Here is a 12,050-nt window from a genome sequence, read left to right as displayed (position 1 = left end):
ACCCCTGAGGCAGGCATGTGTTGTCTCCTGCTAAGGCTTTTCCAGTGCAACTCTTGTGGAAGAGCTTTCACTGCACATCCCAAGTGGTGCTATTAACAAAGAAAGCAAAGGCAAATTAAAATATTAAACAGATCATTTAAAGGTTTAAGGAATCTTATCTTACTGGGCCAGTTCTTTCTTTGTTTTTCGGGTGGTTTGGAAATCTTAAGCCCGGAGTAAGCAATAGTGAAATTTCCTTTAAACTGATTACTTGAAAATAGGGTTTACAAATCCATTTGTCATCCTACAAATACTGAACTTCAGCTCTAAACAGGGTAAGTATTTATTCCTTTATTGGAATTACGATACAGATGGGCAATATCCTCACTCTGGGCTGCAGCAGTGTGACATTCATTGTGCTGCCACGCTGGATTGGCCGTGGTCACAGCTGGGTTGAGCTGAGCTGGTAAATGTCATCACACATGCCATTTAGCATTAAAACTTCCCACATTATTCCCTTTTCAAGCATTTTTGTGTCTAGCACACGGGACACAAATAAATGGGTTTTCTACTGATGTTCTGCATTTTCCTTGGCCTCAAAGGCTACAATTAGCAGTGCCCAGCAAGCTGGGTCTGAGTGGCAGCGCAGAGATTAGACGTGGCTTTGTTCCCTTTTAATCTGAGTAAAACTCCTTTGTGGCAGGGCTTAAATTCTTTAACTGTCTGCATTTTAGACCTGCTTCTGTGCCACAGCACTGCTGGGTATTAACAAATTTATTTAGCGAGTTAAAGAGGATCCAAGCAGGCACATATCTTCTCCATGAGAAACTGCTCACATAGAATAATCTGGAAGCCTTCAAATGAAGGTGCTGTGTGTTACCTAAATGGCTTCAGAGCCTTGAAGGCAGTGTTCCTGCGCAGAACACGGCACTCCTGACTCCTGCAGATAACTCAGGAGATGTGTTTCTGCTTTTTTCCCGAGGAGGAACCATTCAGCCTTCACAAACTTCCTTTTAAGTGCTGCAGCTCTCCTTGGTGCTTTTTCTTCCTCCTTATTTCTTCTTAAACCCCTTATTTCCTTATATTCCTCCTTATTTCTTTTCTTCCCCTTCAATGCCTCGCAGATCAATGGATTTGTAAATATCCCAGTAGCACATTGTTAACAAATGATGTCTTTATAATTAATGTGTTCAGCTGTGCTATCTTGATTTGGGAGCTTTAAAAGAAAAAAAAAAAAAAACCCAACAAAAAAAGCAAACACCAAAAACGTTTTGCTTTCTTTTTGGCCTAAGGGTAAGTTTCTGTTTCTCGATCATAACATTTATAAACCCAGGTTATCACTCAGCTTTCACATGAAAGTCTTGACCTACACCAAAATAAACCAGGATTTATAGAATTTGACCTTACAGCTCCAAAGTTTGTTTGAAACCTCAATGTTTTCTTTGAAACTGATGCTAAAATAACCTTTTTAGCTGGCATTTAACTTTGATTGTCAAGAATTTGAGATTCTGTTTAGCAAAAAAAACCCCAAAAAGCTGAGAACAGGGATGTTGGATCACTTGGTCTGTTCTCATTTTTGGTTGCAGAAATATCAAATCCCAGTGAATGTCAGATGCCCTGGTGGGATGTTATAAAGAGCCAAGGTCAGATTTTGCCAGGCATGTTTGGGTTGAAATAAGAGTGGCTTAAATACTTAATGATTAACAGAAAACACATTAACTGTACAGTGTCCCTTAACCCAGCTAGAAAAGTGTTTTATTTGCTTGTTTCATCCGCTGGCAATAAGGACCTTTTGAAAAGAGCTATTTCAGCCCCTTTTCTGCAGTGTTATTTCGTCTCTATTTCTCCCATAACTGATTTTTACCTTATTGCTATTTTTTTTTTTTTTTCTCTATGGGCCATACATTCTGAAAGATCAATTTGAAATCAAATCTCACAGAGATGGACTGAATCTTAGCAGAATTGAGGTTAGGAGAGCCATTTTCTCTCAGAAAGGGTTTTACTCCAGACAGCAACAGCAGTTTTGATGCTCTTAATTTCCTTTCCTGGCCTTTTTCTCAGCTGGGATCTGCAATAATGTCAGAGGGACGGGCCAGGCAGCGCCACAGGCAGTGTTGAGCTGCTAAAGAGGAGCTGGGTGGGGATGGAGCTCCCTGCTGGTTTACTCTGAGTCAGTTCTGCTCCTGCCTGAGGTTCTATCAATTCCATTTTCCAAAAAAAAAAAAAAAAAAAAAAAAAAGTTCCAAAAAAATTGTACCTTTCATTGTGGGACGCTGAAGGTGATGGAGGTGACTGCAGTCCATGAAGGAAAATAAGAATAATAAAATAAAAACAACAACAATAAAATAAAACCTCGACAACAACAACAACAACAACAACAATTATTATTATTATTATTATTATTATTATTATTATTATTATTATTATTATTATTATTATTATTATTATTATTATTACTTGGGTTGTTCCCTCAAGCAGTTGGTAATGTGCTGGTACGGTAAATGATGAGATGGTTTCAGTTTTCCCTGTGCTTGGGTAGCTCCAGGAGAAAACTGGAGGCTGCCCAGGCTCAAGTGAATTGAATTTCACCTAATTTGTCATAATTTTAATCAGTGACACTGGAAAATATTTGGTTATCCTGATCAGAAAGAAGTGATACTTGTAAAACAAAATTCAGGTTTTCACCTTTTCCTATAGAGCAAATGCCAGTTTTTACAGATGAGGTGTTTGATCCTTGGAATCCATCTGTTGTGACTCTTTATCCATTTTAAACCTACTAAAATGAGTCCTTTCCTCATTTTCTCATCATTCCCCACCTGTAGGAAATTGTCCTGCTGTTTTCCCTGTTTCACTCTGCAGTGCCTGGGACTGCAGGAGTATTTTCCCTTTGGTTGCTCATGAAAACAAGATGTGTTTCAGTAGGATTTCCTAGTGAACAAGATTTTACATGAATGAAGAAATAAATGTTTGATGTAAAGGCTTTCATTGATTCCCAAAGGCACGGGCCATACAAATTCCCTTACAGCACGCAGTTCTGTCTCTTTTGCATAGTCAAAACTATTTCAAAAAGATGGAATTTTAAATATTTTATTAACTGCTGAGAGTTCTACCTTCCTGCTGTGATCATTTTCAAGGCAAGTCAAACCAGGACCTCGTTTCTCTGAGCATGGAACAGTTTTTATTATTATTATTATTGTCAGCTGTGGAAAGGTCAATTCTGCCACCTTGGGGAGGTGATTTAGGAGGGGAAAGAGGAGTCAAAAGAGCTTCCAAGCCCAGGGTAGCAGTTTGTAACTCATTTATAATTTTAATCTCCGGGCTGAGAGATAATGATAGAAGGAATTTTTTTCCCTTGTTGCAGAATGATGCAAATTCCAATCAGGTGCCTTTGAGGTATGGTTTTATAGACTCTGTCTTTCCATTATCAGATATCTCAGTGTCATGACCAGTCCATTGGACTGCACAACATCTCTATTAATACTAGCATTGATTGCTCATAAAAAATAGGGTTTGTAATTAGGAGTGCATAAAGTTACTACCTGGAAGAGTGGATAAGGGGAAAATGAAATGAAAAAGTCACTTAATCTTAGCACTGCAGTTGTGCAAAGTACCATTTATTTTTCTCCTCGTATAACCGAGTTCTGTGTTGATAACAAGCTGCTGGGTTAATAAATCTGTGGCAGCTATTGAGACTTCTCTTTTAATAACAGAGCTAATGAAGGAGCATTAAGGAAAGGAAAAATAGATTTTGCAGGGTTTATTCCCATCTTGGTGCTATGCTGAGTGCAAGAAGACTTGAGCAAGGAATTGTTTTTGGAACAAAGTCCATTTGTTTTTTGCAGGGTCACCATTGCATTCCAGGGTTGTGTGTACTAAAAAGGAGCTGCTGATTTGATTCCTCAGCACTTCATTTTATATTGACTTCATTTTCATTTGATCCAGCCAGCCAAAAGATGGGGATTATTTTGTGATATAAGAATCTGCTTTGTTTCCCATTTTAATCCTTCACTGTTCTACCTTTCACTGCTCCAAGATCCTTTCAGCAGATTGAGAGGCCACTTTGAAGGTCGTGTGCTCACTTCTGAGACAGATTGTAATGTCTGTAATGGGAGCAGAGTGGGTGTGCCCTGCTTTTAGAAGAAATGGACTTCTAAGATGAAAGTGAGAAATCCAATTCTCTCCCTGTGGGGTTACCCGAAGGCCTGGCTGGCACCCACAGAACCCATGATGATGGTTTCTAGTCATGTTTGCATGTTTTCAAAGTTACCTGAGCCCTGGGCAATCATTTCTTATTTCATTTCAACCACTTTTAACTTACTCTTATTTTCCCTCTCCATCCCCCCTTACAAAAGGAAAGGGTTTTACCATTTATTGATGTTACAGTTGATTTTATGCCAGAATAGTCAGTCATGTTCATGAGCCAGACTTGCTTTGTGCTGTATTCAATACGGTCTGTTACATTAAAGAGGTAAATACAGATTTTGGAGATAACTGAAGGTGCATATTGAAAGTGATAGAAATTTAATGATTTTTCAAAATTCTTGCTCAAGTAACTGGAATGCCAGCCCAACCCAGTTTCACAAGGCATCAGGATACGAAACCATAAGAAAGCCTTTGTTTTAACTTAACACATAATGTATTAAGAAAATATTTTATTACCTGAAGAAGGAAATTATAATTTTTTACTATTTTGTTTTGTGGCTTTGTGTTTGCCTCAAGTCCCAGCCCAGCTTTACAATTGCATGATGAAGGGAGAAAATCTAAAAAAAAAAAAAAAAAAAAATAAAAATCAAGAGTTCTAATACTCTCTCAATCTGTTTTTAACCTGTGGAGTTGAGGCTGATGTTTGGGGCCACTGAGAGCAGTATCAGTGCAGCCTTTGCTGCTGGAGGAGCAGCAGCACATCGGAGTTGATGACTTCCCTTCCTCTGTGCTTTAATTGCCAGCTCTTAGTGACACTGCAACCAGCACAGAGATTTATGCCCATGCAAAACAGATTGACTTAGGGTAATTTGAATACTTTATGCATGGCTAGGTTCATTAGGAAAAGGAGGCAAGGCAGAACTATAAAAAGAACTAATAATCTTGCTAAAGGAGCCGTTAATTCCCCACAGCCGCAGACACAAGCAGGGAAGGGGAGGCTGATTCTGCAGCCTCTGTTCCCTGTCCAGGAACAGATCACAGAGATGACTTCTTTGTCTCCTTTAACTGCCTGCCCGTGCCTGGCTCTGCTGGCTTCGAGCAGGGCCTGGGCCTGGAGGGGGCTCTGGGGGTCACCTTGGCCACCCTGTGCCCAGCCCGGCTCCAGGGGAAAGGGTGGAACAGCTGAGGATGGAGCTGCAGCCCATGTGGGGCAGTGCCCAGTGCCCTTCAGAGCCACGAGGGGTGTCCTGATGGTCAGTGTCCTTCAGGAGGAGATTCCTGATGGTCAGTGCCCTGTCAGGAGATTCCTGATGGTCAGTGCCCTGTCAGGAGTGTCCTGATGGTCAGCGTCCTGTCAGGAGATTCCTGATGGTCAGTGCCCTGTCAGGAGATTCCTCCTGGTCGCTTGTGCCCTCTCAGGAGATTCCTGATGGTCAGTGCCCTGCCAGGAGTGTCCTGCTGGTCACTTGTGCCCTGTCAGGAGTGTCCCGCTGGTCACTTGTGTCCTGTCAGGAGTGTCCTGCTGGTCACTTGTGTCCTGTCAGGAGATTCCTGATGGTCAGTGTCCTGTCAGGAGTGTCCTGCTGGTCACTTGTGTCCTGTCAGGATACATCGTGAGCTGCTGCTCTCCCATTTTGGGCAGACACAACCATTCCTCTCCAGGCTGGGCACCAAGGACACCTCACTGCCTCAGGCCCTGAGATGGGAACAAGAGTGAGTTTGGGGAGCAAATTTGGGGTCAATGACTCCATTACCTGAAGCTGTAATTGGAACATTAACCCCAAATATGCAAATGGACCAAACTTTTCAAAGTGTGAAATCTGTGACCCATCGTCCATTTTGGGTGGGCTTTGTCTGCCCTAGATGTACCTGAAGGCCCTTCAATAATTAGAACTGCTTTTTATTCCCTTAATTCTGTGTTTAGGTAGCCCCAAAAGGCATCAACCTCTTAATGATATTCTCTGTAAAAGTCCCAGCCCCTCTGTTGGGACATCCTGGTGCTGCAGCAATGTGGGGACAGCAATGGTGCAGAGCAGCACCTGAATGGGACAGGGGGGAAAAGGTCGAAGGGAAGCTGCCACCAAAAACAAAAGAAGAAAAAAAAAGAAAAAATATTTATGGCAGGAACTCATTGTCACAAAGAAAGATGGGAACCTGCAGAACACAGTGGGGGTTAATCTCCTGCCCCTTTCTGTGTGTGTGTACTCATGGCTTTAAAATGTTATTGTAAAGGCATTTAGGAGCGTGGCTGGTACTTGGTGATTGTTTTCCTGTGATAGAGACATATTTATTATTCATTGCAATAATTACTGGGTAATATTTTATACTGAAAGTTGTTCACGTTGCACAATCAGGAAATGCTTAGGAAGTGGCTGATTTAACTTTTCTATTTTTAACTCTGTACCAAATTACAGTGAGAGGTGTTTGGGCTTTTGGGCTTGGAGCATCTAGCAGGTTTTCACTGGTCAGTGCTTTCTCATGAAACTTGAAATGTATTTTTCCAGAGAGTCTCTGCATAAATTATTTATAAAATTTGAAGGATTTTTACCCGGAATTGTATTTATTATGTGCTGTTTCCAAGGGGACCGTGTTTCAGGATTCTCCCAATGCTTTTATCACCCAGCTTCTCTGATCAAGAAAGTAATTTATTGCTGATTGCAGAACTCTTGAACTCAGTCTGGCAGCTGCAGTGTGAAACTTCTCTGATCCAGTCTCCTACTTACTTATTTACATATCATTCAGAATGATTTTCAGGGCTGTTTGAAAACCTCTTGACATTGCATTATCCGTGTTTCAAATCTTGTGGTGATTTGTTTTTTTCTCTCTTTTTGTTGCAGATAACAAACGAGTGACTTTGGAAAGGTCTCGTTCTCGACACAACGGAGCAATTGCAGCTGTATGATTCTTCTGATGCCAAAGAATTAACGAATTGTTTTATTTACAATGAAATGGATGTGCTTTGGGAAGAGTTTATCATCCAAATTGGCAATGATCATAAAGGAATACTGGTATTGATTAAATGAGATGGTGTAAGAATATGTAATTTTAAAGCAGTTGCTAAAAAAAATCCACATACTGTATCTTATTACCCCAACTACCAAGATCTGTAAACAGTGTTAAACAGTAGGGTATATATCTTATTTTCTTATGTTCTTTCTTTTTTTTCACCCCTTTTGTTTAAGCTGGCAACTCACATGAAAGGAGTTGGGGATTTCTAGGTTATGTTTTATATGGGTAAGAAAATACTCTTCTGTTGAAAGAGTACAGCTGTGGATTCCATTTGCAGTTCTGATTTGAACATGAAAGGAAAAATAATAAAATTGTATGTTAATAAATTCAGAGATGAGCTGGTCTACATTATCAGAATCTTTTTTGTAACCATAAAAAAGCAACACATAGCCCCAGTCAGGTTGCTGAAAACCTTATCTCAGTGTAAAGCCTGGTGGATTCAGCTGCCAGTGGGATACACCACATATCTACGCCTCTGATATGATGAGGTGTAGTTACTTATCACTGCTAAAAAGAAAAAAAAAAAAAAAACTAAATCAAACAGAGCATAGGATTTTTCCAAAATTGTATCAAGGGCAGAATATGTTTTTAACTGTATCTAAGGAGGGATTTTTCTAATTGTGCACTTATATATTCTTTATAAAGCTGTTTGGGGGAAAGTGTGATTGTCCTATTTTGATGATGCTAAAATGCCTGCGTGCAGGTTTTTAGAGACAAGCTACACCATGAAGTTTTTCAGAACTGCCTCTGAGTTTTTCCTCTGTTTCTCAGGTAAAACACCTAGGGGGTCTCCACTGGTGGATTTTAGTGCTGAGGGTTCAGCAGCTACCAACACATTTCCTAGCTGGAGCACTGCCTAGCAGGGACCGAGGCTGATTTTTGGGAAGCTCCTCCCGTTCCCCTGCGTGCCCAGGCCCTTGCACTGCAGTTCCTCAGCGAGCAGCTGCCTCTGTTTGTCCTGGCACAGATCCTGGGGAAATCAGATCCTCCCGCCCTGTCCCCTCTGTCCCCATCCTGCAGGGGACGGAGGGTTTGGAGTGGAATTCCAGTGGAACTACTGCAAAAGTTGCTGAGCTATGATGTTTGTAAAGGATCAGGATGCTCTGCAGCAGCTGGCACTTGTTCTCAGATTATTAACGCTTATCACTGATTGATGAAATTTTATTGTGGATGCTTTTATTGCCTGGGGTTATGGCGCACTTGGGGTTTTTTAGTGTCTGTAAAGGCTGTCTGGAAGGGGAGGTGTCAGTGGTTGCTGTGCACAAACTCCTTGCTCTGGAGGGATTTTGCTCCTTTGCACTACTGCTTGAGCCAAGCATCTTTGTACAGTAGATTCTTTTTGCTTCTCTGCTGAGATCCTCTCAAAACTATTGGACTAGTTTGGGATAAATTCCCACAATCACAAACTGCGTTGTTGTAAGAAAAGATACAGCTCCTTTTCAATCTAGTATTGAGTTGTAATTTTTATTTTTTTTTTTTCAAAGACTACAAGGGGTTTGCCCATAGGTCTCAACATAGGAATACCACTGAAGCCTAGTGAAATGCTTGCTGTCAACTAAATACTCTCCCTAAACTGTTTGGGGGCTTTAGGAACAAACTGAAGAGTTGTATGGTACTTCAGGAAACAAAAAAAAAAAGAGAAAAAAAGAGCATGCAACAGGATTTTGTCTCCTTGTTTATCAGTAAGAGCTAAAAATGAATTAAAGAATTCCATCCTGTTTCGTGCAAGGTCAACACCAGCCTTGTATTGAAGCCCTGCTTCTTGAAATGGAACTATTAAATTTACACTTATAAAAATGTGCTTAATGTACAAAGCCAGTTTAAAGGATTAGGTTCATAATGTCTATAAAAATCAATAGTGTCTTAGAATTCAGACTTTGAAATTAGCATTTTGCTGGGATTTACAAGTATTGGTATAATCTTTCTATGTGAAAACTCAAAAGCTCTCCACAGAATCTTTATACGATAGCAGTAGTTATTAGTGCACAAGTTTCTCATTTCCATGGGTTATAATTTTTTTTTGAAAGCTCTGTGAAAGCTGGCTACAGATTTTCAAGAACCAAATCTTAGGAAAAAAAGGCAAATCCAAAATAACAACATCATCTGATGCTTCTATTTTACTACTATTTTTTTCATATTTGAAACATTTATATAATTTAATGGACATATCTGTTAGAACGAAAGTGTCTTTCAAAGGAAAACTAGTTTAGAAGATAATTTATGTAAATATAGGGTGCTCGTATTTATGAAGTCTAAAATATTTTCTGAAATTGATGCTGGTCACTTTGTCTTTTGATAGTTTTTCAGTCTATATTAAATTGCAGATATTTTTAATGTTTTTATTATTGATCTAATTTTCAGAGGTGTCACATGTTTATCTAGAAGTGTAGAAGAGTAGCACCTTTTTCAGAAATGCACTTGCCTTATTTTCTAATTTAAAAAAAAATGAAATATATCAGTTAAATTATATTTGTATTCAAAGTAATCCCAGAAAGAAAATCACTGGAGGGTTCATCCATAAATTTCTTGCTAATTATGTTTCACTCTCTGTCCTCTGAGACATGACGTTAACAAGATACCAGCACATCTGTTTGCATTCACATTTTACCCGTTACAAGTTCTGAGAGAGTTTGGTTTGGTTTTTTTTTTTTAACGATGTTACACTGTTTACATTTCTTAGTTTATTTAAGAGGAAGATAATTTTACCTTTGCGACGAATCGACCCCAAGCTCCGAATGTGGCGGGGACGGAAAGTGTCAGTGCTGTACAAACGTTCCCTGTCTGTGTGAGCTCAGAGGTGGGCAGGCACCGCGCTCCTCCTGCTCCAGTTTTGTGCAGTTTGCTGGGAGGAAAGCGCAGCTGCCCTGTCCTGTGTGTTTGTGTGGGATCCACGGGGATCCATCCAGCACACCCGTGAGAAATCTGATTTTTTTGCTGAAACCAGAACAGGAGCAGTGCTCAGAGGGCGCGGGCAAACAGGAGCGTTGTCCCCTGTTCTGGTGTCAGCTGGCTGCGGTCAATATGAGCAGTGTGATCTGAAATGATCTGTTCTTCTTGAGAATTGAGATGCAAGAGCGTTCCCACAGTTCCCTTCTGTAACATGCAAATAATCATGAATATCTGTATATTTTTGCATTTTTGTGTGTGGTATATGTACTACCTCAGACAAATGCTGTAAAAAACCGTAATATTTTCGTGGTTTCTATCCAAGCCACAATTCATTAGCAACCTACTTTAAATTCATCCCACAACACACCAAACTCTGAGAATCTGGCTGAGTTTTAGGTTTGGCTCTGGAAACCCTCCTTTAGCTTTTGTTAAGGAAACTTTGCAGCCTTCAGCTTTCACATCCCTCGGGCAAGCCCTGCTTTGATGGGTGACTCCAGCCCCTCCTACCCTGAGAATGATCTAGCTGGTGAATATTTCAAACAGGTGATAGTTCTGTGGGAGCAAACTTCCCTGTGTGTGTAAATTGCTTTTTTTCCCATTCAGCAAAGGCTTGGCTGAGTTCTACTTTGCTGTTTGCCTTCCAAGTGCTGCAAGGTCGGGCAGGACGAGTGCTGAGCAGCGTCCAGCCCGCCTCTGATGTGCCATACTGTATTTGCAAGTTTAAACTCATTTTTGAGATAAGTCTTGTGAGGAACCTCTTCCCCCGCGGTGTCTCCGCACCCACCCGCGCATGCACACGAAATGTAAATAAAAAATAACTTAAAAAAGGAGAAAAAAAAAAAAATGAATTAATCCAAGCAGACGCAGCCAAATGCCTCAGCTGCAGGTGTCCCCAGGTGTCCCAGTGCTGCTCTTGTGCTGCAGGGAGGGAGTGGTGTGAGCACCCTGCGGTCCCGAGGCACCCGCTGGTGTCACGGGGACAGGAAAGGAGGAGGATTTGTCCTTGGAGTGCTTTTAGCACTGTTTGAGGTGATACATATGCCACAGAATGTGAACAATAACCTATCACACTTCGGTCAATCTGCTACCATGCACCATTTGATTTCCCTTTTGGAAGTCATAGGACTCCTGATGCCAAAACAAAACAAAACAAAACAAAACAAAAAAAAAAAAAAAAAAAAAAGAAATATAAAAAGGTGACAAAACTCATGCATTTCTATTTTTTAAACAGCTCTGTGTTTGTATGTAATGTTTAAAATAGGAATTTGATGAAATCACAGCCTGGCCATTGTTAATCCATGTATTCTGAAAACTGTAATAAAGATATACATACCATGATTCTGGTAGATGCACAATGTTTTACTTGATTACCATGATTATTTCCTGTTGAGTACCATCACCTCAAAGCCTGGGTTTGCTGTATAAAATTGTCATGCTGAAATTACATTCCATTTTAGTTTACTGTGGTTTTGTGGATTTCTGTCTTTTTTTTCTCTGAGGTGTCAATTCTATTTGACTTGAATTTGGGGAACCAGGTGCCTTTCCCAATGAAGGAGGACTTTAAAAACCAAATAACCCAAAAAAAGTATATAATTTAAAAAACCCCAATTAAATCACGGTGATACCATTTAATTTTTACAAAAATAACAATAAAAGGGAATCAATGAACAAATCCCATGGGTCCATATTTATTTTAAGAGGCTGGATTTTGGTATAGAATTTCTAAGCAGACAAATAGTCAGACAGATATTGCTGATGTTTTCCAAATTATTTAATTCATTCCCAGAATGACCTTATCAGAACAGAAACCTGACAGACTCTTCCCTTCAAAACTGTTAATGGTGTCACCAGAACAGACTGAACTGCACTACAGTATGGAGAGATTGGAATTTTCCTCAAAATTCTAATTGGATATAACCCTAATGAATATGCGCAGCCATGTTGATCCAACTCTCCTTAAGTAACTTTTTATATGTGGAAAAGATGTGCCCAGGGATGGTCAAAGGCGCCATAAATATATATGTGTGTGT

General features: G+C 40.1%; 1 protein-coding gene across 4 annotated transcripts in view; it reads left to right on the top strand.

The window, feature by feature from the left end:
- Nucleotides 1-11,215, top strand: part of DIAPH2 (diaphanous related formin 2) — a 171,291-nt gene extending 160,076 nt beyond the window's left edge. For all 4 annotated transcript variants that reach the window (XM_059483044.1, XM_059483043.1, XM_059483041.1 and 1 more), the window contains one exon: nt 6,960-11,215. In XM_059483044.1, the coding sequence (XP_059339027.1) occupies nt 6,960-7,024 (65 nt within the window). In that variant the 3' untranslated portion in view covers nt 7,025-11,215. The remainder of the gene's footprint in view (nt 1-6,959) is intronic.
- Nucleotides 11,216-12,050: the final 835 nt, after the last annotated feature.

This window comes from Ammospiza nelsoni, chromosome 15, assembly GCF_027579445.1.
Source record: "Ammospiza nelsoni isolate bAmmNel1 chromosome 15, bAmmNel1.pri, whole genome shotgun sequence".
In the NCBI taxonomy this organism is placed as follows: Eukaryota; Metazoa; Chordata; class Aves; order Passeriformes; family Passerellidae; genus Ammospiza; species Ammospiza nelsoni.
This window is presented reverse-complemented; position numbering and strand designations above follow the sequence as displayed.